Source organism: Labeo rohita, chromosome 10 (assembly GCF_022985175.1).
Source record: "Labeo rohita strain BAU-BD-2019 chromosome 10, IGBB_LRoh.1.0, whole genome shotgun sequence".
Lineage (NCBI taxonomy): Eukaryota > Metazoa > Chordata > Actinopteri > Cypriniformes > Cyprinidae > Labeo > Labeo rohita.
In genome coordinates, this window is record NC_066878.1 from 14,833,674 (window position 1) to 14,859,509 (window position 25,836).

General features: G+C 36.5%; 1 protein-coding gene across 2 annotated transcripts in view; it reads left to right on the forward strand.

The window, feature by feature from the left end:
• The window catches only part of si:ch211-127i16.2 (amine oxidase [flavin-containing]), a 59,337-nt gene that overhangs the window by 1,405 nt on the left and 32,096 nt on the right, over window positions 1-25,836 (forward strand). For both annotated transcript variants that reach the window (XM_051120442.1, XM_051120441.1), the window contains exons 3-7: window positions 2,313-2,493; window positions 2,838-2,952; window positions 3,046-3,203; window positions 5,408-5,497; window positions 16,906-16,990. In XM_051120442.1, coding sequence (XP_050976399.1) covers window positions 2,313-2,493; window positions 2,838-2,952; window positions 3,046-3,203; window positions 5,408-5,497; window positions 16,906-16,990 — 629 coding nt within the window. The remainder of the gene's footprint in view (window positions 1-2,312; window positions 2,494-2,837; window positions 2,953-3,045; window positions 3,204-5,407; window positions 5,498-16,905; window positions 16,991-25,836) is intronic.

Below are 25,836 nucleotides of genomic sequence, written 5' to 3' on the forward strand. Positions count from 1 at the left end.
GTCAGAAAGTGTTTTTTTTTATTTTGATTAAATGTAAATTCATGTCCCAGTCACATTTTCTTAGAAAAAGAAAAGGATGTTTTTGCATTAACAATAAAATCTATTCATTAAAGTATGAATCTCATCAAGTAGGGTTGAAATACCAAATTAGCACTGGGTGATGTCTACAGTGAAACATTGCAATGGACGATGATATTGGGCGGTGGGGGGAGAGGGGGTGTTTGTGTTGGTCGTCAGTCTGTATTCTATAAAAAAGCTATTAAATGGTTAGCATGGTTAGCTGCCAGTGGTTTCCTGTTACATTACAGTACATTACATTTCACTTACCACATAAACAGAGTAAGGAGAGATGACTGAGGATGATGGGGAATGATTTGCAAATCCTGAGCAACACTGACAAACATCTAAACTTGTAAAATGTGTGGTAAGAACTGGCACTATATACACTATTTCAAATACTATGATAGAAAGCATTTGAAATGTATAATTTCTTCCCATCTCCTATTTATTCCGGGGTTCTGGGTTGACGGAACACTATCATCAAATATTTTTAAATTCAAGTTCTTTGACTTCAAATTCTTCGCCTTCTTCAAATGCAACTTCTTCAACTTCTTTAAATTAAACTTCTTCAGATCTCACATCGTCAAATTCGACTTTTTCAAATTCAACTTCTTCGTCTTCAAATTCACTGACTTCTTCGAATTTGACTTCTTCAAATTCAGCCTCTTTAAATTTGACTTCAACTTTTTTAAATTCAACATTGCCTTCTTCAAATTTGAGTTTTTCAAATTCACTTCCCTTTACTTTTTTAAACTGAACTTCTTAGACTTTCTTTGCCTTCTTTGAATTCAACTTCTTCCATATCTTAAAATCTGACTTCTTTAAATTCAACTTTTAAAAATGTAACTTTGACTTATTCAAATTCACTGACTTATTCAAATTTGCCTTGTTCAAATTCAACTTCTTCAGTTTTGACTTCAAATTCACTTCTTCAACTTCTTTAAATTCAAGTTTGCCTTCTTCAGATTCACCTTCTTCAAATTGACTACTTCGACTTTAAATTTGGCTTTTTTTTTTTTTTTTTTTTTTTTTTTTTTAATCGTCTTCAAATTTGACTTTTTCAAATTCAACTTCCTTGGCTTCTTTAAGCATTTTACATTTATTCCGAAATAATGACTCAAGGCCGTAAGAATGTAAATAATATATTTTATTTGTGAACTTATGTTCAGCCATTCTTTTTAATAGTTAACTTTTAAGTATTTTTAAATTTTTTTGAAACTTCAGTCATCAAAACTCAGTAAATATTGGTCACAGACACGGAAATGGCTTTAAATTACACCAACATGATTACTCACTAAAAACTTCCACAGATCATGTTTTCATGCCATTTTAAGTCTTATTTTGACATAACAAAAGTGGTTATATCTAAGTATGTGAGTTGTTTACTTACTTTTTAAAATGAGTCTTTCCATTAAAGCCATTATTTTGTTCATTCAGACTAATTCACGAACACAGAACGCTCACGAACACAAGAGGCAGGATTTATCGCATGAACCAATCACAGCCAATCATAACCAATCATATCCATTGCCTCCTCCCATGTGACTTTCCTCCATTCATTCTCAATTACCTCCCCTCCAAACTCACCTCACACTTTAGGGGGTCTAACTCATTGACTCAAGGGAGGCAGAGAGATGCTTGTTGTAACTTTACATGCGTGTAGTTGCGTTGCTGTCTATGCAAGGTCAGAAAGCTCTCAAATTTCATCAAAAATATCTTAATTTGTGCTCCTAAAATGAACAAAGGTCTTACGGGTTTGGAACGACATGATTGTGAGAAATTAACGTCAGAATGTTCAGTTTTGGGTGAACTATCCCTTTAAATTTATCAGGTAACACACATTTGTGTAATTGGCCTTTTAAACCAAAACCACACTGAAAAACAGTGTTTGTGACAACTAGCTGTGTTTGTGACAGCTAACTTGCTTGTTTTTGAGGTGTGATAATTGGAGCATCCCAAAAGCTAGTTTAAGCCTACAAGCAGTAAAAATGTGTTTTCAAGCGAGATGTTTAGTGCTGTAATCCACTACACAAACTATTAGAAAAATACCCAGAGCTACTTTCAGAGTCCACCGAGATCAATAAACGGCCGTTGCCTGGGGCTGTGAAAGACTTCGCTTTAGATGAGGGCAAGCAGGATTTTCATCAGCTTGCACAAAGTCGATTTGAAGCAGGCGTCCGGCTGCCTTTAGCCGTCTGATTGTGTGCAGAAACACGGTTGCTGGTAATTTACCTGATTTTCATGTCCTGTAGCTCGCAGACCCATGTCATGGAGCTTATTCAAGAGCTCGGTTTGGAGGTCTTCCCACAATACACCAAGGGCAAGAAGGTGCATCACGTGGGAGGTCCGCAGGCCAAAATCAAAACGTACACAACTAGCATGCCGTCATACTCCCCGCTGACCATGCTGGACTTCACCCTGCTTCTGTGGCGGGTATGAGAAACGGCATCATCTCATCTGACAAAATGATTCTTCCACAAAAGAATAATTCTTTTTTTATTGAATACTAGAATGTGACTAATAGCCGTCATTTCAAATCTTAATGTATTGTATTTAAGATGCATATTTACCTTATAGACTCAGCCACAATAGATCTTGTAGATTGCTCTGGTCTGTATAGACGTATGAAAGCTTTTTAGCTGCTATTACTGAGTGGCAAATGCATTAATGGGCTTCTCCAATCTACTAAGATCATTTTTGACATCATGCTGGTTTTAAACTCAACCGTAAGGTGAGAAATGTGCATTTTTTAAGTACAATATATGTGCATCGCCTAGATTGATCGTCTTACTCAGGGCGTATCAGTTGAAGACCCAATGAGTTCTCCTAACGCCGAGTTGTATGACAGCATGACCCTTCACACCTTCATGGAAAAACATATCTGGACCACACGTGAGCATTGTGCATTTCCTCTATTTTCAATTCACTGCATTGTGCAAAGTAGCCCGTTGACATTTGTTTGATACTTATCTGTGTGTCCTACAGAGGTAAAAGAGGAGCTGGCCTTGTGTAGCCGTATCGTGTTCGGCATGGAACCCTCTCAGATCTCCTTCCTGTACTTTCTGATGTACTCCGCTGCAGCAGGGGGCACCCTGCGACTCCTGGAGACCACACCTGGCTCGGGGCAGGAGTTGAAGGTCAAGGTGAGGGAGAAAGATAAGGTGGATAAACAACACAGAGATGTGACAGAGATCGCTCTCACTATCTACAATTGCTAAATGCACTGTTTCAAGACTGATCATGACTTGAAAGCCCAGCTTTAACTGGTTTAAAAGGAAATATTCATACAGAAATTAAAATTGTTATTATTTATTTCTGCTCATTTATGTATGACTTGTTTTCTTCAGGGGATGATCAAGCTCTAAAAAGCATTAAAACCGCCATAAAATGATTAGTATTTAAAATAATTTTAATCAATTCAAGGTGCTTTGTAAAAAAACAAGAATGTAGAAACAGCGTTGTGACGCAAGCAGTAAATACAAAAACAATGTCACATGGTTTTAAGCGGTTAAGATAATATAAAACATAAAGAAACTGAAAGCAGTTATCTCCTCTTTTAAATTAAAATAATTAAGATGAATATATGTGTATTTAGCATGAAATGGATTTTGCTAAATGTGTCCCTGTTCAGAGAAAAAAGTAAAAATTGCAGGAAAAAAGTCAGAATTTGAGCTACATTGTGGGGTAAAAAAGCGCAATTTCCATTTTAATTTTTTATTCCGTGGTGGAAATGTGCTTCTATGTAAGCTTCTAGTTTTATTTCTTTTTTTTTATAATAATATAAAGAAACATATATAATTCAATTATACAAATAACAAAAAGATTATTAAAAAATAAATAAAAATACAAATAAATAATAAAAATATTGCAGAAATAACAAAAATATTAATAAAGATAAATAAAAATATAAATAAATAATAAAACATATTATAGAAATAAAAAGATTAATAAAAAGATTAATACAAATAAATAGAAATATAAACAAATAATAAACATTGTAGAAGTAAAAAGAGAATAATACAAATACAAATAAATAATAAAAATATTGTAGAACTAACAAAAAATACAAATAAATAATACAAATATTGTAGAAACAAAAAGATTAATAAAAAATAAATAAAAATACAAATAAATAATACAAATAGCGTAGAAATAACAAAAAGATGAATAAAGATAAATAAAAATACAAATAAATAAAAATATTGTAGAAATAAGAAAAAGATGAATAAAAACAATAAAAACACAAATAAACAAAAATATTGTAGAAATAACAACAAGAGTAATAAAAATTAATAAAAATACAAATAATAAAAATACTGTAGAAATAATAAAAAGATTCATATAAATAAATAGAAATACAAACAAATAAACATTGTAGAAGTAAAAAAAATAATAAACACAAATAAATAATACAAATATTGTAGAAATAACAAAAAGATTAATAAAAATTAATACAAATACAAATAATAAAAAAATAGTAGAAATAAAAAGATTAATATAAATGAATAAAAATACAAATAAATAATAAAAAGATTATTACAAAAAATACAAATTGATAAATTACTGTAGAAATAAAAAAGATTAATAAATAAGAATATTGTAAAAATAAAAAGATTTATTAATAAAAATTAATAAAAACATAATACAAATATTGTAGAAATAACAAAAAGACTAATACAAATAAAATATACAAATAAATAATAAACAGAAATAAAAAAAATATATTAATACAAATAAATAAAAATACAAGTAAATAATACAAATATTGTAGAAATAACAAAAAGATTAATAAAATAAATACAAATATAATTAAATAATGAAAAATATCAATAAATAAATAAATTATAAACAAAAATAAATGAAATATAATCACTGAAAAAAAACCCGTGTAGTGTGAGCAAGCTTGGAACTTAGCAAAAGCGTCAGATATCAGTAGTTGATTTAGGGGAAAGGGTGAAAAGCAGCTCATTTACAAGAGCTTTTATCTCCTGCTCCTCTTTTACCTACTTTCTGTCAGCACTGTCTGGCTTGTTTATCTCTCTACCAGATTAGATCTAACCATTGAGCACTGCATATTACAACAATGCATATTTGCCGTTGCAGCATACAGGCAATGCAATCTCAGTCCCAAACTGTCAAAACAAAACAGAACTTTCAACATGGCATGATACTTTTTCATACGCCAGATATTCTGAAAGTAATCTCACAATCACTGCACCAGAGAAAAAACCCAGTGGGTGTCGTGCCACAACACAGACATCTGTAAGGGAGGTGTTGTGTTGTTTTTCCGTGTGTTGAGAGCAGCAGCTGTGGGTGAGCTCAGTGTGATGGCCATCTCTCTCCACAGGGGGGCACTCAGCAGCTGTCAAAGAAGCTGGCGGAGCAGATCGGCAAAGAACGGGTTCGGCTGGGCGCCGCCGTAACGACCATATGTCAGGTAACGACTCCATCAGCGCGAGGTTGACACAGAGATAACGAGCATTTCTCCACCAGCGGTGCGAGTGATAAGTTCCTTGCCTTTAAACAAGATACTATTCGGAAACCAAGACACGGGTCCCGCTGTGTGCTTTTCGTTTTGTTTTGCACTGCCTCTTCCTTTCCATTTCTGTATTATACATTATGGTACGCTGAAGTGCTTGTCATGACTAAAATATTTAGATAAGCTAAATCAAATCCACTCCATTAGATCGCTCTCATTTGAGGATTGGTGACACAAAATCTTTTGAAAGCCTCACGTCGGGGAATTTGCCTATAATGTCGCTCTCACACACAGAGAGGTAAAATCCATTAGCCATCTTAATGGTGTTACATCGACATGCCTGAGTACAAAGTTTTACTCACCCCCACTGTTTATCCACATTAACTCATTGAATTCTATCATATATATATATTACAGATGCAACAATACAGTTAGTCCACGGTTCAATACGTACCTTGGTTTTTAACCACGGTTTTCGGTTCAGTTCTCGGCAACTAATTGACAACAAAATACTTCTGTAAACATCTGTACACTGAAAAAATCGTGGAGTATTATATGTCTTTTGAGGGAGGTATTATTTTTTCGATTTTTACACGAAATAGAATGGGTTTCATTAATACTGGACACCAGAGGGCACCCTCGTGCAGAAAATCCACATATGTGTCAAAGAAGTAGTACTGATGAGGTTCCGTTCCAGCTTCTCTAATATGGATAAAGGCGTTGCTATCGCTGTAACTGAATAAAAAACAAGATACGTTAAACGTTTTAAAAGATGAAATGTAAGGACAATACTTGTCTGCAATAATATATGGTTTATCTGTGTGGGCACACACACAGCAAATTTGGAGATAAATAAAATGACAAAATTATTTGAAAAACCGCTATTCACAAGCTGCCTGATATTATATTGTGACATCCCTAATATATATTATCGGTGCCGGAAACAGTTGTGTTGCTTAATATTTTTTTGGAACCTGTGATACTTTGTTTTTTGTATATTATATACAAAAAACAAAATGTATATTATTAGAAAATATAATATACATTTTAACTTATTATTCATCAAGGAATCCTGAAAAAAGAATCACAGGTTCCAATATATATATATATACATATATATATATATATATATATATACACTACCGTTCAAAAGTTTGGGGTCAGTACATTTTTATTGTTTCTTTTTTTTTTTTTTTTTTAAGAAATTAATACTTTTATTCACCAAGGATGTATTAAGTTAATAATTAAAAGTTTATTAAAAGTTAATAATAAATAATTTACATTGTTATAAAATATTTATATTTTGAATAAACACTGTACTTTTTAAACTTGTTATTCATGAAAGAGTCCTGAAAAAAAAAAAAATCACAGGTTCCAAAAAATATTTGGCAGCACAACTGTTGATATTATCCAACATTGATCATTCTAATAATAAATCCGCATATTAGAATGATTTCTGAAGGATCATGTGACACTTAAGACTGGAGTAACAGCTGATAAAAATTCAGCTTTTCATCACAGGAATAAATTCTATTTTAAAGTATGTTAAAATAAAAAACATTATTTTACATTGTAAAAACATTTTGCAATATTACTGTTTTCTATATTTTTAATCAAATAAATGCAGCCTTGATGAGCATAAGAGACTTCTTTAAAGACTATTACAAGTCTTACTGACCCCAAACTTTTGAATGGTAGTGTATATATATATATATTTTGACAGCACAACTGTTTTGATAATTCTAATAATAAATCAACATATTAGAATGATTTCTGAAGGATCATGTGACACTTAAAGGGGTCATTGGATGCTAACTTCACTTTTTCATGTTGTTTGAACATTAATGTGTGTTGGCAGTGTATGTACACATCTACCTTATAATGATAAAAATCCATGCAGTGGTTTTTAATTAATCTGTAAAAATAATATCCCCTTTTTCAAATCGAGCCATTCTCCGATGTCTGTCGGTGTAGTGTCAGACCCACAGAGGCCGCTCCCATAATAGTTGATTGACATGAGTGTCTTACCTCAGATCAGCTGTAACAGTCCAGTAACTTTCCTTGTTTCGATGCCAGAGCAGGGATGTAAGTTAGACAAGAATATCTCCGATTGAGGTGAGGTGTTGCTGGATGTAATAATGAACATAGTGGTAGTCATTTACTCCTGACATCTGAGCCGCTGAAGATGCAGTGGATTACGTTTGTTTGTGAATGGAATGCGCCACCCGATGTACATATATCCGTCTATGTTCGCGTGAATCATTCGTGATCCAGCTTCACTTACAGCAGAAGTGAGTATAAGTGTTTTTTAATGAATCTTTGCGATCGCCTTTCCTTATAACGTGGTAGTTAGGAAGTTTAGCAGCTAAACGCGGCTAAATGCGGCTAAAGTAAACAAGATCGTCATTCCACAGAGAGAAGTGAGGGCCGTGTGAGCAGAGCTCATTTTGATTTAAAGGAACAATCCCTCAGAATGGGATAATTTTTGCAGAGCTCATTTTGGCATGGTAAAAAGGGTGTTGTTTTACAAAACCATTAAGAATTTTTAATCAAAGTATATTAGAGACTTTTCATTAAGACCCTAAAGAATCATATCAACTTGTGGAAAATGGGCATCCGATGACCCCTTTAAGACTCGAGTAACAGCTGATGAAAATTTAGCTTCACATCACAGGAATAAATGATATTGTAAAGTATATTCAAATAAAAAACATTATTTTATATTGTAATAACATTTTTCAGTATTATTGTTTTTTTCAAATGCAGTCTTGATGAGCATAAGAGACTTATTTAAAAACATTGCAAGTCTTACTGATCCCAAACTTGGGCAATATATACACACACACACACACACACACACAATGTGTATTACCCTACATCCCTTGCAGTGGCGGCTACTGGTTTGTCAAATAGGGGAAGCTCATTTTCGGCCTACATCGTAAAATTGTCTATTTATTTATTCACAAGAATGTGCCTTATTGTCATAAGTAAGTCACAATGCAAACAATCGTAAAAAAAAAAAGCTTTAGTTTTATTATGCAAAATATGATGTATTTTTTCTTTTAGTCAGATGCTACTATATAGTATAAATATTTTGCAATTTAAATAAGGTTATTATGGAGATTTATTTATTTATTTATTTCTAAAGTATTTTAATAGAAATATAAGGTTTCATTATGTTATGTTAAAATTTTTCAAGATTACTATATATATATATATATATATATATATATATATATATATATATATATATATATATATATATATATATATATATATATATTAATTTATAGTCATCCTCCATGTTAATATTTAATGTAGTAATCTATATATATATATTGATTACTACATTAAATATTAACATGAATGAATGAATGAACGATCTAAAAAAATATTAAACTCTGTAAAAGTGAAACAAGGAATGTGGTGTATAATTGTGTGAAATGTATGATGAAAATCAAGCAATTTCGCCAAGCAAATATAAAGAAATAGGTTGCAGCAGTTTTATTTCGACTGAACTTGAGAAATCCGCGATGGGACTGAGCGCGAATAGCTTCAGCGATTCCTTATAGTACAAAATCGCTGTCAGTCAAAAGGAGATGCAATCTTTCGACAGACCCTCCAATCATCACGCAGAAGCTCGGAGTCCAGGCCAGCCCACTCCTCATTTGCTCCTCATTCACCCCCAGAGACGCTGAGCGTCCGTGGGCGGGACATAATCGCAGCGTTTATCCAATGACCGTCTAGTTTCAAAGCACTGAAAAAAAACGTTCAAAGCAGCCGCATTGAAGTCAATGGACGCTGGGCTTCAACGGGGAAATGCACTGTGACGCTACGGGAATGTATGAGAAGAAAATCAAGTCAGCCGACCTGCTATATCTAACTGATTCTGAACGAACTCGTCTTTGAGATGAACGTTTTCTAACGCATTTTTAGTCAATAAAATGTTAATACAATAGTACATAATTTGACCATTAATTTTGTGACATTATAGGGGAAGCTGAGCTTCCCTTGCAGTCTTAAAGAAATCGCCACTGATCCCTTGATATAGACTAAAAACAAGTCTTCACTATTCAGAGGCAAAATCTTTTTGCAGCGCAATATCTAAAAATAGCTGTTTACTCGTAGAATTTAAACAACTGCTAGTGTATTATAAATGTCAAATATAAGTATGTGGGAAAATGCTTATGTAAAGGCATGGTGTGCAATTTCTTTTGGCAAACTATGTATAAAATGACAATTTCCTAGAAAAGGAATATAAACAGCAAAAACACAGTTCCTATATTTTTATTTATTTATTAATTTTTTTAAAGCCAATCAGAAAATGAGCAAATCAACTGAAATTAAATTGAATTAAATGGCTAACATCACTTACAGCACCTTAAAGCAATAAAATATTTTAATATTAGTAAAATACTTTATTTATTTATTTTTTTAACTTGTATATGCCACCTTTCTCTTTCTCCTTCAGAAATCATTCTAATATTTTGTTTTGCTGCTCAAGAAACATTTATTATTATTATGTTGAAAACAGCTGAGTAGAATTTTTTTCAGGTTTCTTTGATGAATAGAAAGTTCAGAAGAACAGCACTGATCTGAAATAGAAATCTTTTGTAGCATTATAAATGTTTTTATCATCAATTTTGATCAATTTAATACATCCTTGCTAAATAAAAGTATTAATTCCTATCCTTTCTCCCTCCTCCCCACCACCAAAAAAAAAAAAAATGTATACTGATGTATACATATAATAGATAATGTAAAATGTATACAAATGTTTGAATGTTATAGTGTATAACGTTACAAAAGCTTTTTTTTTTTATAAAAATGCTTTGGATCTTTCTATTCATCAAATAATCCTGAAAAAAAAATGTTTTAAATATGGATAATAATACTAATAAAAAATGTTTCTTGAACAGCAAAGCAGCATTTTAAAAGATTTAATGAAGAATCATGTGACACTGAAGACTGAAGTAATGATGCTGCAAATTCAGCTTTGATCACAGGAACAAATTACGTTTTAAAATATATTCACATAGAAAGCAGTTATTTTAAATAGTAAAAATATTTCACAATATTACATTTTTTTCTGTATTTTGGATCAGATAAATGCAGGCTTGGTGAGCAGAAGAGACTTCTTTAAAAATAATTTTAAAAAAAGATTACAAATCTTACTGTTCGAAAACTTTTGACTGGTAGTGTATATTTGAAGATGTGTATTCAACACTCTTTTAAATGTTAAATACTGAATTAATTTAATGTTGGTTTGTACATATATAATTTAATTATGAATATGGATTAGCAAACTAGTTAGCTGTCTGAAAGATTTACTAAAGGTAGGGTAGGCGATTTTGTAGAGGCTAGCAATAACAAACTAGCTTTGAAAGCAAAAGATCCCATCCTCACTGCATAATTACTCTTCAAACCCACACCTCCTCCAAAACACGTGAACGCGCACAGACAGACCAGAGGCTAACCAGCGACACGATGAGAGAAAGCGCTGATGGAGGATTGAATGCAACGCTGTCAGATTACCTTGTGTCTCATTTACCAAAAACATTACAATACAAAATGCATAATATTACAATAATAACACCTTACGTTCTGCGTGAACAGGGTGCGTGGAGGTATGCAAATACATACGTTGACAGACAGGTAGGACAGCCTATCGTCAGACTGAGAAATATGATTGGACGAACATTTTATGGTCCTACGCCCTCTACAGATGGTATAAATACATAGAAATACATTTAGACCACTTAACTTAGTGATTGTTATCCAACATAAAAACAAAACAAAAACCGTTTTTGAACTAAATCCAACCTGGTCTCATGACAAAAATGTACCTCTGGGAACTTTTTCTCAAGATGCAAAATACATACATATTATGACACGTTCAATGTGAAAATGTCCACTGGGTTGACTGCTCCTCTAGATTACTGTTGTCAATGATGAAAACAGGTGTGCAGCTCAGTATTTTTGTGGAAACCATAATATTTTTCATGATTCTTTGATGAATAGAAAGTTCAAAAGAACAGCATTTGTTTGACACAGAAATTACGTAGAATAATTGTCTTCTTGTCACTTTGGATCAGTTTAAGAAGAAGAGGAGGTTTTATTTGTATAGTGCCACAAGGTTGCATAACAAAGGTAGAACACTGAAGAAAATGTACAGTTTACAAACAACAGACACATACACACATACAAAAGATCAAATACAATTAATTGATGTATAATTCACTGAGACTTAAAGGCAGATAGATAAGTGATATTATAAAAAAGGGGGGTAGTGAAATCCAGAGCTTGGGAGCGTTAACACAAAAAGATCGTCAACCTATAGTAGACAGTCAAAATGTAGGAAGTGACAATATCCCAAGTTCAGATGATCCAAAAGACTGAGCATGTATGGGTAAAGTAGGTCTGATAGATATAGAGGTGCAAAGATTAGCAGGATTACCTTAAAAAGGGTAGTTAACCCCCACAATTATTAAGTTCTTCCAAGCTTAATAATTGGGGATGAATGGCTGAGATTTTAAAGTCCAATAAAGTGCATCCATCCATCATAAAAAGCACTCCACACAGCTCCGGGGGGGGGTTAATAAAGGCCTTCTGAATCAAATTGTTGCATTTGTGTAGGAAAAATACACATATTCATAAGAAAGTGGCGTTCCAGCGGATGACATAGGATGTGGGCGTAGCGCAAGCTATAGTGAGAATATGCTAGTCTCGTTAGAAGTTAGAATTCCTTTTAATCGAAACAAACATGACAAGTGTGAACACACCCTAAGATTTCATTGACTAAAACTAGACTAAAATACCTTAGATTTTCTTTGACTAAAACTAGACTAAATCGTTGAGACTTTTAGTTGACTAAATCTTGACTAAAACAAAATAAGATAAGGTTGACTAAATACGTTAACAACTAAAAGGACATTTAACACAGGACTAAGACTAAGACTAAAATTCAAAATAGCTGACAAAATTAACACTACAGTAAAGGAAAACCAGTCTCCTCTGTCACACCCCTGGACTTTCTAGTTGGTTTCTCCCATCATCTCCCCTGCAGTTCTGTGTGTTTTGGTTTCTCCCTCATTGTCTACACCTGTTTGTAATCACAAACAACAAATAAATTTGTTGTGTTTCCCCTATGGCTTTCCTACTCCGTCCAGAATTCATCCTCCTTCGGCTGAAGCAGGTGGATCTACCGCTCGAGGGATAGTAGCTCACACCACCAGCTACCCGGACGACGCGCTCTGTACGTTCTATGACGCCAGCCTCAACGCGTCATGCAGAGCGCCGTCGTCCGAGGATGGCCCTCGAGCGGATTTCGCCGCATTTGTGGAGTGGACACTACCGAGAAACAAACCCTCGTTCCCCGCCTGCTCCTTGGAGAATCTCGCTAGTGTCACTCCGGACCCAGAACCCAGCCAACCACCACCCCGACACGCGGAGCACGAGCACGAGCCCGAGCCCACTGCAGATGGATCCCACGCTACCAGCGCGACCCAGGAGCCATCGCCCATCGGAGCGACAGAGCGAGCGGTCGCCACGGAGCTGGAGGAATTTGCGTCTGACCAGGTGCGAGAGCCGGCCACAATTCCCGCGACGGTGGTAGTGTCAGCGGAGCGTGAGAGTGCTGAGAACAGCATCCCCCACTGCACCACCGCTGAGGGTGAGCGAAATCTGGAACTGGGAAAATTTATAATGAACGATAAACTGGACTTAACGTATTCTAAGGTTATAAACTCTGAAAGGTCAGCATGCATGGATTTCCCACCCACCCTCCCTCAGTTATCTATGTCAATCAGCCATAGTACTTCAACCATGCCACCTCTGCCTCCTGTCAGCCCCCCAGCTCACCCTCAGCTCACCATCTGTGTGGTGGGGTCGCCGCGGGTCTGCCAGTCTCTATCGGTGTCATGGCTGGAGGATCCCTCATCTTCGCCTCCAGCCTCTGAGTCCTGGACTCCACCTCGGCCCTCCGACCCTGTGGCTCCACCCCGTCTCTCAGCTCTCTCGTCTCCACCGTTGCCCATCGGTCCACCAGCTCCACCGGACTCCATCATCCCTCCGGCTCCGCCCTGGTCAGTCGTCGCCCCACCTTCGCCTCTGGACTCTACTCCTCCGGCTGTGCCTCGTCGCTCCGTCCCTCCGGCTCTGTGGACCTCCTCCCTCCCGCGGGCACAGCCTCGGTCCTCTGTCGCTCCGGCTCCGCCGCGGACCTCCGGATCTCCGCCTCCGCCTCGGTCACCAGAGCCTTGGGCTCTGCCTGGGCCCTCCGGATCCTCGGGGTCGTCCAGGACCATCGGCTCTCCGTCTTCGCCTCGGGCTCCACCACCACCTGCTCCGCCTCCGTCGGTCGGCCCCATGGAGTCGTTAGCCTTTCCTCCACCATGGCTCCTCCCTCCATCGGCTCCACCGTGGGGCTCCATCATGGCTGCGGTCTGGGTCTCACCTGGCTCCTCCTGCTCCAGCCCCCTCCTGTCACCTCCTTGGCTCCTCCCTCCATCATCACCTCCATGGAATATCCCGTCATCACCCTGGACTCCATCTTTTGCCCTCCCCCCGGGAGTCTGTCCTCCACCGAAGCCCCCTCCTAATACTTTGTACATCTTGTTTTCCCTGTTTGTTGGCGCGAGGACGCGCCTTCCGGGAGGGGGAGGTAATGTCACACCCCTGGACTTTCTAGTTGGTTTCTCCCATCATCTCCCCTGCAGTTCTGTGTGTTTTGGTTTCTCCCTCATTGTCTACACCTGTTTGTAATCAGTCTGTGTGTGTATATATAGCGTGTGTTTCCCCTCTTGCTTTGTCGGACGTTGATGTTACTAACCTGTGTTCCTGTGTCTCCTGTGTTCCCCGTGGATTTATTAAATACCTTTGTTTATTTACGTCGTTGTTCGTGTGCTTTGTCTGAGTGTGACATCCTCATGGCTTATATTGAATCCTGTGACATTTTTCTTTGCAAATCCTGATTTTTGTACTTCTCCACTGCTTCTACGTTAGTCACTTCTCACCGGAGCTTAAGTTACACCTACATCATCCACTGGAACTCCACTCTTGTGAACGAGTTTACGACAATTAGAGGAACCTAGAGATTACGATTTATAAAGTTTTAAATATGGATATTTTTCTTACACAATACATCAAGTCACTTCAGACGGCCTTTATAAACTAGGATGACCATATTTTAGTTTGCAAAAAAGAGAACAGTGGGGGCCGGAAACGTGGGGGTGGGGGGTGGGGGCTAGCGCAATGACCGTATCCCATTTCAAAATATTTCATTTCCATACCTAAAATGTATATTTTACAGTCACCCTTGTGCAGACTAATCATAAACACAGCTAAAAGGCTTCCTACCAGTGGCCATCACAAAACTTAAAATCCTGCAGTTTTATCACAGGTAGAATGCAAAATTTTTCAATACAAGCATTTCAGTCGAATGCAATTTATGCAATATTTCAAACATTTAACCTACGGGAGAAAATCACCTCTTCACAACAGTTTAAAATTCCATGCAAAAAAAGCGGATTTGGCAACCCTGCATCTAACACAAGCTGCAGGAATCAAATTTTAACTTATCATGGGTCAAGACAAGAGTAAGGAGAGATGACTGACAAATCATGCTGCTCAGCAGATAATGTGCTCCCTTTATACAGAGTGGGTGTAATCGCGAAATTGAAAGTGAAAGTAAATAGCCGCTCATTCAAAACAGATTTAAATATTCTGCATACGATAGAGGCTCCGTAGTCGTCCCTAGACTGATGGCAGAAGGTCTGGGAACTTTGGCCGCTTTAAATGGCCAAGGCCTGCCCAAGAGGCCACATGGCTGACAGGTACAGCAACCAACCACGTTTCGTTTTGTGCCGCGTCATGTATAAGGGCGTGGAAATGTCGCCACTATAACAGACCAGTGTGTAAAACTCTCTGACATATTTTAAAGATTCTATGCTGTAAACGGTACATTTTTCACATACTTTTGAAAATCTAGTGTCTAGTCCTGATAGGTGCTCGTCGTCACAGTTGTAAACACGACAGCTTTCTTCTTTCGTGAGGGGGTTTGGCGTCACAGCATTTTTGTTTCCAGGCAAAACATTAAAGAACGAGACACGCATGTCTCCCAGAATTCCTGTATAATCTAACAAATCTGATGATGACTTCAATATATTCAGCAGGAGCGGGGACATTTTGGGTGATTTAGAAATCCCGGCCGGACACATTTTTCAGGTCCAAAAAGAGGACATATCCGGGGAAAAGAGGACGCATGGTCACCCTATATTAACCCGCTGGAGCTGTCTGGTGTACTTTTATGATGGATGGATGCACTTTATTTTGCTTCAAAATCTCAATACTCATTCACTGCCATTATAAAGCTTGAAGAGCCAGGACATTTTTAATATAACTCCAGTTGCAGGGCTCAGTGCTAAAGATTTTTTCTACTGGCCCATTTGGGCCAGTGGTTCACATTTTTACTTGCCCAGTCAAAATTTTCACCGGCCCTGCCACAACAAAAAAAAAATTTAACCCATGTTTTCTTTTATTTTGATAAATAAGCGATTCCACTTTCGATACCACAGCAAATCCCATCGGGCACTCCTTATTGTCGAGCTCTGAGTTGTATTCATCTGAAGGACGAAAGTCTTAAAAACCTAGGATGGCTTGATTGTGAGTAAATCGTGAGGTGAACTCAAATGATTTTTGTACATACTGTAATCTTTCTTTTTTTGTCCTTGCTGATTAAGTGTATTTATTCATTTAAAACATCTTGCCTTGACATGAATTAATATTCTTACATTATATAAATAAATCCATCACTAAATGCTGTCAGCTGTATGCATTATGAAAAACCTTCTCTTGACTTTCCATGCTGAATATATGTGGGGCCCAGCAGGGTTAGCCCAGGATAACGTTTATGAATGTCCTGTGTGATTACCTGCCTAGGGGTTTGACTATAGATGTTGGTAGCTGGTCTCCACTACAAATAGTTGTTTATTAAAGGTAGCTCTTATATTTCTATCTGTGGTACCTTTGGGACATACTGTAACAGCTAGTATTCATTTATATCTCAGTCTGGTCAGCACTGCGACCTGTTTGGGAAGGCTGCATGACAGGAAGCCATATTAATGCCAACATGCCTCCCAAGTGCTAGATCTATGTGTGTGTGTATACAGTGTTCAATCCATAATTCCATGAATATCTCCACAGGGATCAATAAAGTCCATGTAACATTTCTCTTATTGTGTTAAATAGCTACCTTCATAGCAGGCCATTGTCAGTGTCCTTGGCATTTCAGCTAGTCCAAACCTCACAATACCAGCCTTTATCAGGTTTCAGTTTTTAATCAATTCTAATATGTTTTTCTCTTACAGAATTCAGAGAACATAAAAGTTACGACTTCTGCAGGAACAGTCACTTGTAAAGCTGTCATTGTTGCGTGTCCTTCTCACTTGGCAGGTTAGTGCACGTACACACACGGGTCTATATGAATCACGTGGTTCATACAAAACAGTCTGTTGTACTGACCCCAAAACAGCCGTCAATCACACGCCCCCCGTAGTGCACTCCATTCTGGAGTAGCGCCATCCTGGCTGCAAGTTTGGCTGCCACGTTTTGTGTTTAACAGATAGTGCGGCGCAGTCTGTTGCGCAGAGTCTGGCGAGGACACTTTTTAAGTGATGGATCTAAGGACAGCTCTGAATTACGCAAAGTGCCTGAACTGTCATCGTCCTTCTGGCTCTAAATCAGAATTCACGGATGGCAAGCTGACAGGTGACGGGAACTCTTAAAAACCGGAGACACTGTTGAGATTAGACATCCGTCCAGAATGCATTCAGCGAATAAATAATGAAGGCAGTGTGGCTTGAAGTCAACCCTCTGGCTTTTCTTCTCTTGTTAAAAAACTTTAAACTTTTAACAGTTTTATTGCGAATCAAAATGCATTATACAACCTGTACACGTTTACTTGTACATATTATGTATGAAACAATGCAAAATTAAGAGTGCAGTATTATTTTAGATATTAAGCTGTTCTTTGACAGGTTTTATAAACAATAAAAGTTGATGGCAATTTTATGCCAAGGTAAAAACACACAAACACAGTCATAAAAGTTATACTCAAATTATATTTGAGAGTAATAGCAGTCAAAGAGTAATATTTTTTTAGTCAGTTCCTCAACAAAGCTAGTATATAACTTCAGACGACTTGGGATATAGAGGAACAAGTCATATGGACCACTTTTATGGTACTTTTTCAGACTTTTTATGAGCTTGGCTTTTATCTGCTTTAATTGAATGGAAAAGCTGCTTAAAGACATCTGTTTTATGAGTGACATTAATTAATACTGGGAACTGCATGAGGGTGAGAACGATAAAGAAATTGTTTTTTTTTCCCCCCAGAAAATATCTTAAATATAGCTGATTTACATTAGTGTAGGTATTGTAACATGTTGTATATATATATATACATATATATATATATATATATATATACACACACTACCAACAGTAGCAGAAGGTTTTTATAGAAGTCTCTTCTGCTCACCAGGCCTGCATTTATTTGATCCAAAGTACAGCAAAAACAGTAAAACTTTAAATATTTTTACTATTTAAAATAACTGTTTCCTATTTAAATATATTTTAAAATGTAATTTATTCCTGTGATTTCAAAGCTGAATTTTCAGTATCATTACTCCATTCACACGATCCTTCAGAAATCATTCTAATATACTGATTTGGTGCTCAAAAAACATTTAATATTATTATTATGTTGATAACAGCTAAGTAATTTTTTTTTTCATATTTCTTTGGTGAATAGAACATTCAGAAGAACAGCATTTATCTGAAACAGAAACCTTTTGTGACATTATAAATGTCTTTATCATCACTTCTGATCAATTTAAACCTTTTGTGACATTATAAATGTCTTTATTATCACTTTTGACCAATTTAAAGCATCCTTGCTATATGCCATCCTTGCTAGAAAGTATTAATTTCTATAATTTCTCCCCCCTTCTATTCATTTTTTTTGTAAATATAATAATAATAATAATAAAATGTTTCTTGAACAGCAAATTAGAATATTAAATTGATTTCTGAAGGATCATGTGACATTGAAGACTGGCATAATGATGGATCATTATATTTTAAAATCTAAATAAATTAGGAATAAATTATATTTTAAAATATATTTAAATAGAAAGCAGTTATTTGAAATTGTAAAAATATTTAACAGTTTTACTGCTTTTGCTGTATTTTGAATCAAATACATGCAGGCTTGGTGAGGAGAAGAGACTTCTTTAAAAAACATTAAAACTTTACTGTTCAGAAACTTTTGACTGGTAGCCAGTGTGTATATATACACAATACTACACGAGTAGTGCGATATGACTGTATATCGGCACGGCTGTGATTCATTCATATTCACAAGGTCACAGGCCGAGGGTTGTAGGTAATCACAGCATTCCGATATACAGCCATATCGCACTGCTACTCGTGTAATATTGCGTTTATACAACAGTTTGACAGCACAACTGTGTAAATACATAAGAAACAACAACAAAGTGTCTTTAAAACCCTCTTTTGTGCAGAACTACTTTGTTCCACCACAGATTCAGATCTAAGTTTGATAGCTGAACGGCTGAGACCAAGCCTCCGTTGCTAATTTGAAAATGTCACTTTAGAACTAGTAACGAAGAACTTCATTGAAATCTTGCTGTATTGAAAGCTCACTGTAGTATGTAGAGTATTATGAGACTTTAGAGCACTATGAAATTTTTAAAACTACATTCTGTGACACAAAAACAGTATTATTTATAAAACTATAGTAGATTTGGGCGTCTGCCATGACACTCGCTGTGAGAAATACTACAAGCGGAGTGATACAATTAATAAAACAGGTGGAGTTCTGATATCTCTAGAACATCACACTCCTCTCAGCCAATCAGGTTCAAAAACCAGAAAGAACTGTTGTGTGTAGAATCATTACTTAGTCATTATTTAATTCCAGTTTTTGGACCGCTGTCTGTGATGCACAAACTGATTCCCTCAGGGAACTGAACACCTACAGAGTTTGTAACGCCTATTGACTCACTCACTGGAGTGTTAGCATGTCCCACTGCGTATCGTCTTGTCATCTGGGCTGATGGAGATCAATGTTTTAACCTCCCATCCATTTATCTTTTATAATGAGTGAAGTCTTTCCCCCACCACCTCCATTTCAATGATTAATGAACTGCTTGACTTGATAGTACTTTATTGTGCTTCATTTTGCCATACCAGCTAATACAAGACTTCTGTTCTGCTGGCAGCCAACAAGAGCTGCGTCTAACTGTATATTCTTAATATTGAGTTTATATATTATTAAATATTTAAAGGAACAGTTCAACCAACAATTATTATTTTTTCCACAGAACGCAAATGTTCTTGGCATTCAAGCTCCAAACAAACAGCATAATCATGTATTCTGAAGTCATGCAAGTAACATGGACAGTTTGTATAATACTTCACTGCTTTCTTGATATTTTTAGACCTTTTTAGAGCCATGGTCAACATGAACGGCTGTTGTATGTCAAGAGATGCCTAATAATTGTTTTGTTTTGTGACCAAAGTCTATTAAGAGTCTAAAAAGTCTACTTTTCTGTTCCACAGTTCAAAAATAACAACATTCACCAGCCATTCCTCTAAAAGGACTCACTGTGAATTAGACACTCATCCTCTGGCTTTACAGTGATTGTTTTTAAACATTTGTTTGCTTCAGAAGTCACAGGGAAGGCCTGTCATGAGGAAAGTCAGTAAGACAGACGTCTACTAGCGATCGATTTAAAAACGTGTGTTAAAACCTTATACGCAGTCCTGGATTTCTCTGTCAGGTTGGGGAGAGGACAGAATATGAAGTGTGGGTGTGCGTGGGCAACCATGAGAAACTAACGTGTGTGTGTGTTTGCTGGGATTGTTGTGCGTGGGCGCATGTGTAGCTGTATAAACCCATGAAGTATTCATGCTTTGCTGCACCAAGCCTACAATATGCCTGCGATTAGTCAGGTTGTGGGATGTATGTGCTTTTTGTCTTGGTATTTTGGTTGGCGTTCGGATGCTCAACCGAGTTTGGACGCATTCCTTCGGTGGGTTTGTGGCGTGTCGAAGCATAACCGGGTGCAGCTGGTTGGATGCTATATTTAACTCCTAAGTCTTCCTCCAACGTTGTACCTGACTAAGCTGGCATTGCAGCTGCATGCAATTTGAGCTGACTGGCAGAGAAAACGGTCCCCGGCCCGGCCTCCCATCGACTCCACTTTGATGAGAGAGCATCTCCAGTGACAGGGGGCTATGGCGGTGGCAAGAAACCTCACAGACGCGTCACTCAGAGTTTCGCTTAGAGGCCTGTTTATACTGTAAGAAAGCAGGGAAGCATTAGCATCCGTTTGACTGCCGTGACCTATTTTTAAGCGTGTTTACAACAAAGTTTAAGCTGATTTTTTGGTTTAAGAGGACCGGGATGTTTCCAGTTTGCCAGCGCTTTGGGAACATGTTCAAAAGCACAGGCTTTACGCCCAAACCTTTAATTAGCAAATTGCTGGTATCACTTTGCCATTTACAGATGAATGAAGGCAGGGTGGGTGTGTGAATGGGAACAAAGGATACTGCAGATTTTGGCCACTGAATTTCCAGCTGAAAATGGCATTTTATGACATTTTCGACTAAAAGAGGAAAATGTGAACAGTACTTTAACACCTAATAACACAATCTTTTTGGGAAAAAAGCAGTGTTCATATGAAAATATCAAAGTTTAAAAACGCTTTACATTGATTGACAGGTTCATTTTTCTTCGTCGCTTTGACATTCCTTATTCAAACTGGAAGTTTTTGCAAGGGTCAGGCAGGGTTGCCAAGAATTGGGCTACTTTAAAACTGTTGCTGCGGGTTGATTTTTTTCCCATGTGGGTTAATGGTTTGAAATATTTCATAAAGTATATTTGACTGAAATGCCTGTACTGAAATATTTCATATTCTACCAATAATAACTGCGGTAGATGTTAAGTTTTGTGAAGGAGGTGCATTGGTAAGGAGCCCTGGTGCTTGTTAATAATCACTATGATATACTGGTTTTCAACAGTGTACTTTAGGTATGTGAATTGCATATTTTAAGTCTTGATATTTGGGATATGGTCATTGGGGTACTTTTGGGCTATTTTTTTATTGGCCATTATGCTACTACTGGGCAGACCTGGCAACCCTGGGGTCAGGACACACTGAAACAAACAAGCAAAAAAGTATTTGAAATTGTATTTGAATTCCATAAAATTTCCACTTAAAGGGTTACTCCACCCCAAAATTTTGTCATTAATCACTTACCCCCATGTCGTTCCAAACCAGTAAATACTTTGCTCGTTTGCTCGTAAATGCTCGTTTTCAGAAGATAATTTAAGATATTTTGGATGAAAACCGGGAGGCATTTGACTGTCCCTTTGACTGCCAAGTAAATACCACTGTCAAGGCCCAGAAAGGTATAAAGGACATTGTCAAAATAGTCCATCTGCCATCAATGGTTCAATCTGAGTTTTATGAAGCGACGGGAATACTTTTTGTAAGCAAAGAAAATAAAAATAACGACTTTATTCAACAATTCATCTCATCTGCGTCACCGTAGCGCCATTTTGGAGAATATACGCTGGACGCAAACTGTGTACGCTAGATACGCTGTTTTTGTTCAAATCAAAGTGTAAATAAACGTAGAAGACGTATCCTTGTAGTGCGGCTGACTAGTGTTGGGTTCGAGTCCACCTAAGCTGAGTCCGAGTCCAAAATGGGCCGAGTCAGACTCAAGTCCGAGTCCCAAAGGGCCGAGTCCGAGTCCAAGTAAACACTCCTGTTTGTCAGTATCTTAACATTGTTTTAACCCCAAGGGTTCCCAAACCCGGTCCTGGAGGGCCAGTGTCCTACAGAGTTTAGCTCCAGCCCCAATTAGACACACCTGAACCAGCTAATCAAGCTCTTACTAGGCATACTAGAAACCCCGTGGCCGGTGTGTTGAGGCAAGTTGGAGCTAAACCAAGGACCAGGACCAAGTTTGGGCACCCCTGTTTTTAACTAAAAAAATGCAATGTCAATTGAAAAGCAAAAAGCAAAGAAAAGCAAACCTCTAGTGGATCTTGACATTTTGATTTTTGATTTCACAACATCTCATAATTAGTGTCGTGGTCTGCTTAGCAAACTTAAAGTCATGTAACAGAAGTTATGGCTGACTTATGTCTTGTGACATTTCAGAGTGAAACAGGTTTTAGAATGTGATAAATTATAGGACGGGACTTGACTTTATTCATTGATGTAGTAAATGTATAAATTCAAGGGTGGGGGTAAAGGAGTAGGTATCGTGGTGAATGGGACCTTAAGAGCAGAAAATGCACCACTTTTATTTCTGATTGTGGCTGTGTGAGTTTTGGGTTTTATGTTTTTTTTTTTTGTTGGATGAAAATGAGGCTGTAAGGGATAAACCTAGTCTTTACAATGGTACACACTGTGTATAAAGCCCTACATATACTTTACATAAGTCACAGCAAACTCACACCTGTTATTTTTGAATGCATTTATAGTTACATTAATTACAATAAATTACATTATATAAAGAAAAATTGATGATGTGCCATTGAATTATTAGAAAATCATGCACACCCAAGGTGGTTTTGGACCCATTAAAACTATTGCTGCAAAGATGTTACAAAAATTATTTTTCTTTTAAGCTAGAAACTGCCACCATGTTTAAAAAAAATAATAATTTCAATACAGCAAAAACTAATCAACTAAGTAAAACATTCTCAAGCTTACTGAAGGCAAGTAAACACTCCAAGTAGGCCTATTACAAACAAAAGGATAAATAAATATATTAATCAAAAATACAAATGAAATAATATTTTTTAAAAATAGAATCTTTTTAAAAATAGTTTTTTTTTTAGGTAGGTGTATTTAAAGGCTATTACAGAAACAGACTACTACAGACATTTCTTGAAGTAATAAATGTTAAAATAAAACACTGCAAAATCTTCACTGTATACATTAAATATGATTCTTATTAAAGTTAATAAGTGATTTAGTCAAGAAAAGTGAGTGATTCTCTTTTTCTTTTGTTGTTTGATTAATATTTTTGACGCAGTCGGTGGCTGCAGGTCCGAGTCGCCTAAAAATTGTACTCGAGACCAGACTCGGGTTCGAGTTTGAGTCCGAGTACCCCAACTCTACAGCTGACACAGAACAGTGTACGCAGTTTGCGTCCAGCATATATTCTCCAAAATGGTGCTACGGTGACACAGATCAGACAATTAAAGTCGTTATTTTTATTTTCTGTGAAAACAATTACATTCATTTAGTTAAAAAGCATTAATTAAAGTACGGCTAGCTGTGGAGTAAGCAATATTCAGTTAGTTCAAATGTATGAGATCCAAACTTCCTGGAAAATGATATAAACCCAGTTACTGTGTTTTTAAAGCATTGTGCCTTTTATTTCATTTATTAGTACTATCACAGAAATCTTAGTACTATCATACATAAATCTGTTTCATTTATGTATGGGTGACGAATATGCATCACATTAATAGACTAGTTCATTTCTAGAATAAAAATTTCCTGATAATTTACTCATCCCCATATCACCCAAGATTCATGCCTTTTTTTCAGTCGAAAAGAAATTAAAGGACAGATAATGTACTCACCCTGTTGTCATCCAAGATGTTCATGTTTTTCTTTTTTCAGTCGTCAAGAAATTATGTTTTTTGAGGAAAAAAATTTCAGGAATGTTCTCCATATAGGGGACTTCTATGGTGCCAAAATGCAGTTTAAATGCAGCTTCAAAGGACTCTAAACGATTCCAGCCGAGAAATAAGGGTCTTATCTAGAAACAATCTGTCATTTTCTAAAAAAAATAAAAATTCTGAAACTTTTTAACCTCAAATGCTCGTCTTGTCTAGCTCTGCCATGCGCATGAAAAACTCCCATCTCATTTTCTTCTCCAACTTCAAAATCATCCTACATCGCTGTTTTACCTTTTTTTGTAAAGGGCGTTTGACCTTCTTTGCACATTCACTTTGTAAACACTGGGTCGGTACTTCTGCAGCGATGGAGGACAATTTTGAAGTTGGAGGAGAAAATGAGATGGGAGTTTTTTGACATACCCTAACTGTAGACAAGATGAGCATTTGAGGTTAAAAAGTTTATAATTTTTTTTTTTTTTTCAGAAAATGGCAGATCGTTTTGCTAGATAAGACTCTTATTCCTCAACTGGAATCGTTTAGAGCTCTTTGAAGCTGCATTTAAACTGCATTTTGAAAGTTCAAACTCGGGGGCACCATAGAAGTCCACTATATGGAGATAACTCCTAAAACATTTTCCTCAAAAAACATAATTTCTTGACGACTGAAGAAAGACATGAACATCTTGGATGAAAATGGGGTGAGTATATTATCTGTAAATTTTTGTTATGGAAGTGAACTACTCCTTAAAGGTTTTTAAGGAAAACATTCCAGGATTTTTCTCCATATAATGGACTTCAATAGGGACCAACGGGTTGAAGGTCCAAATTGCAGTTTCAGTGAAGCTTCAAAAGGGCTCTACAACTGCCAATCCCTGCTGAGAAATAAGGGTCTTATCTAGAGAAGCGATCGGTCATTTACTTAAAAAAAAAAAAAAAAAAAAAAAAAAAAAAAAAGCTTAAAATAACTTGTTACCCTGCTGCCTTAATAATAAGTTTTGTCAACTTGAAATATTAAGTTGTACTAGGTGACAACTTAGATATTTGTGTTTGTTTAACTTAAAAACTTAAAATGCCTTAATTTAAGTTGAATCAACTTCACGCATTACGTAGTCACCTTGGAAAGATCACATGTGATGTAGGCGGAAGTACCGACCCAGTGTTTACAATGTTGGACGATTTTGAAGTTGGAGGAAAACATAAGATGAAGTTTTCCGTCCTAACCTTTTTGAACTGGAGTACACAGCGAAGAACTAACTATGCGTGACCTTTCCAACGTGATTACATGAACGTAATGCATGAAGTTGCAGATGTGCATCGCAGCACTAGTGCAAAATGACCACTCGTTTAGCTATATAAGACCCTTATTCCTCAGCTGGGATCGTGTAGAGCCCTTTGAATCTGCAGTGAAACTGCAATTTAGACCCTCAACCCGCTGGCTCCCATTGAAGTCCATTATATGGAGAAAAATCCTGAAATGTTTTCCTCAGAAACCTTCATTTCTTTTTGAATGAAGGAAGGAAGACATGAACATCTTGGATGACACTAATCCTTTAAGCGTGCAT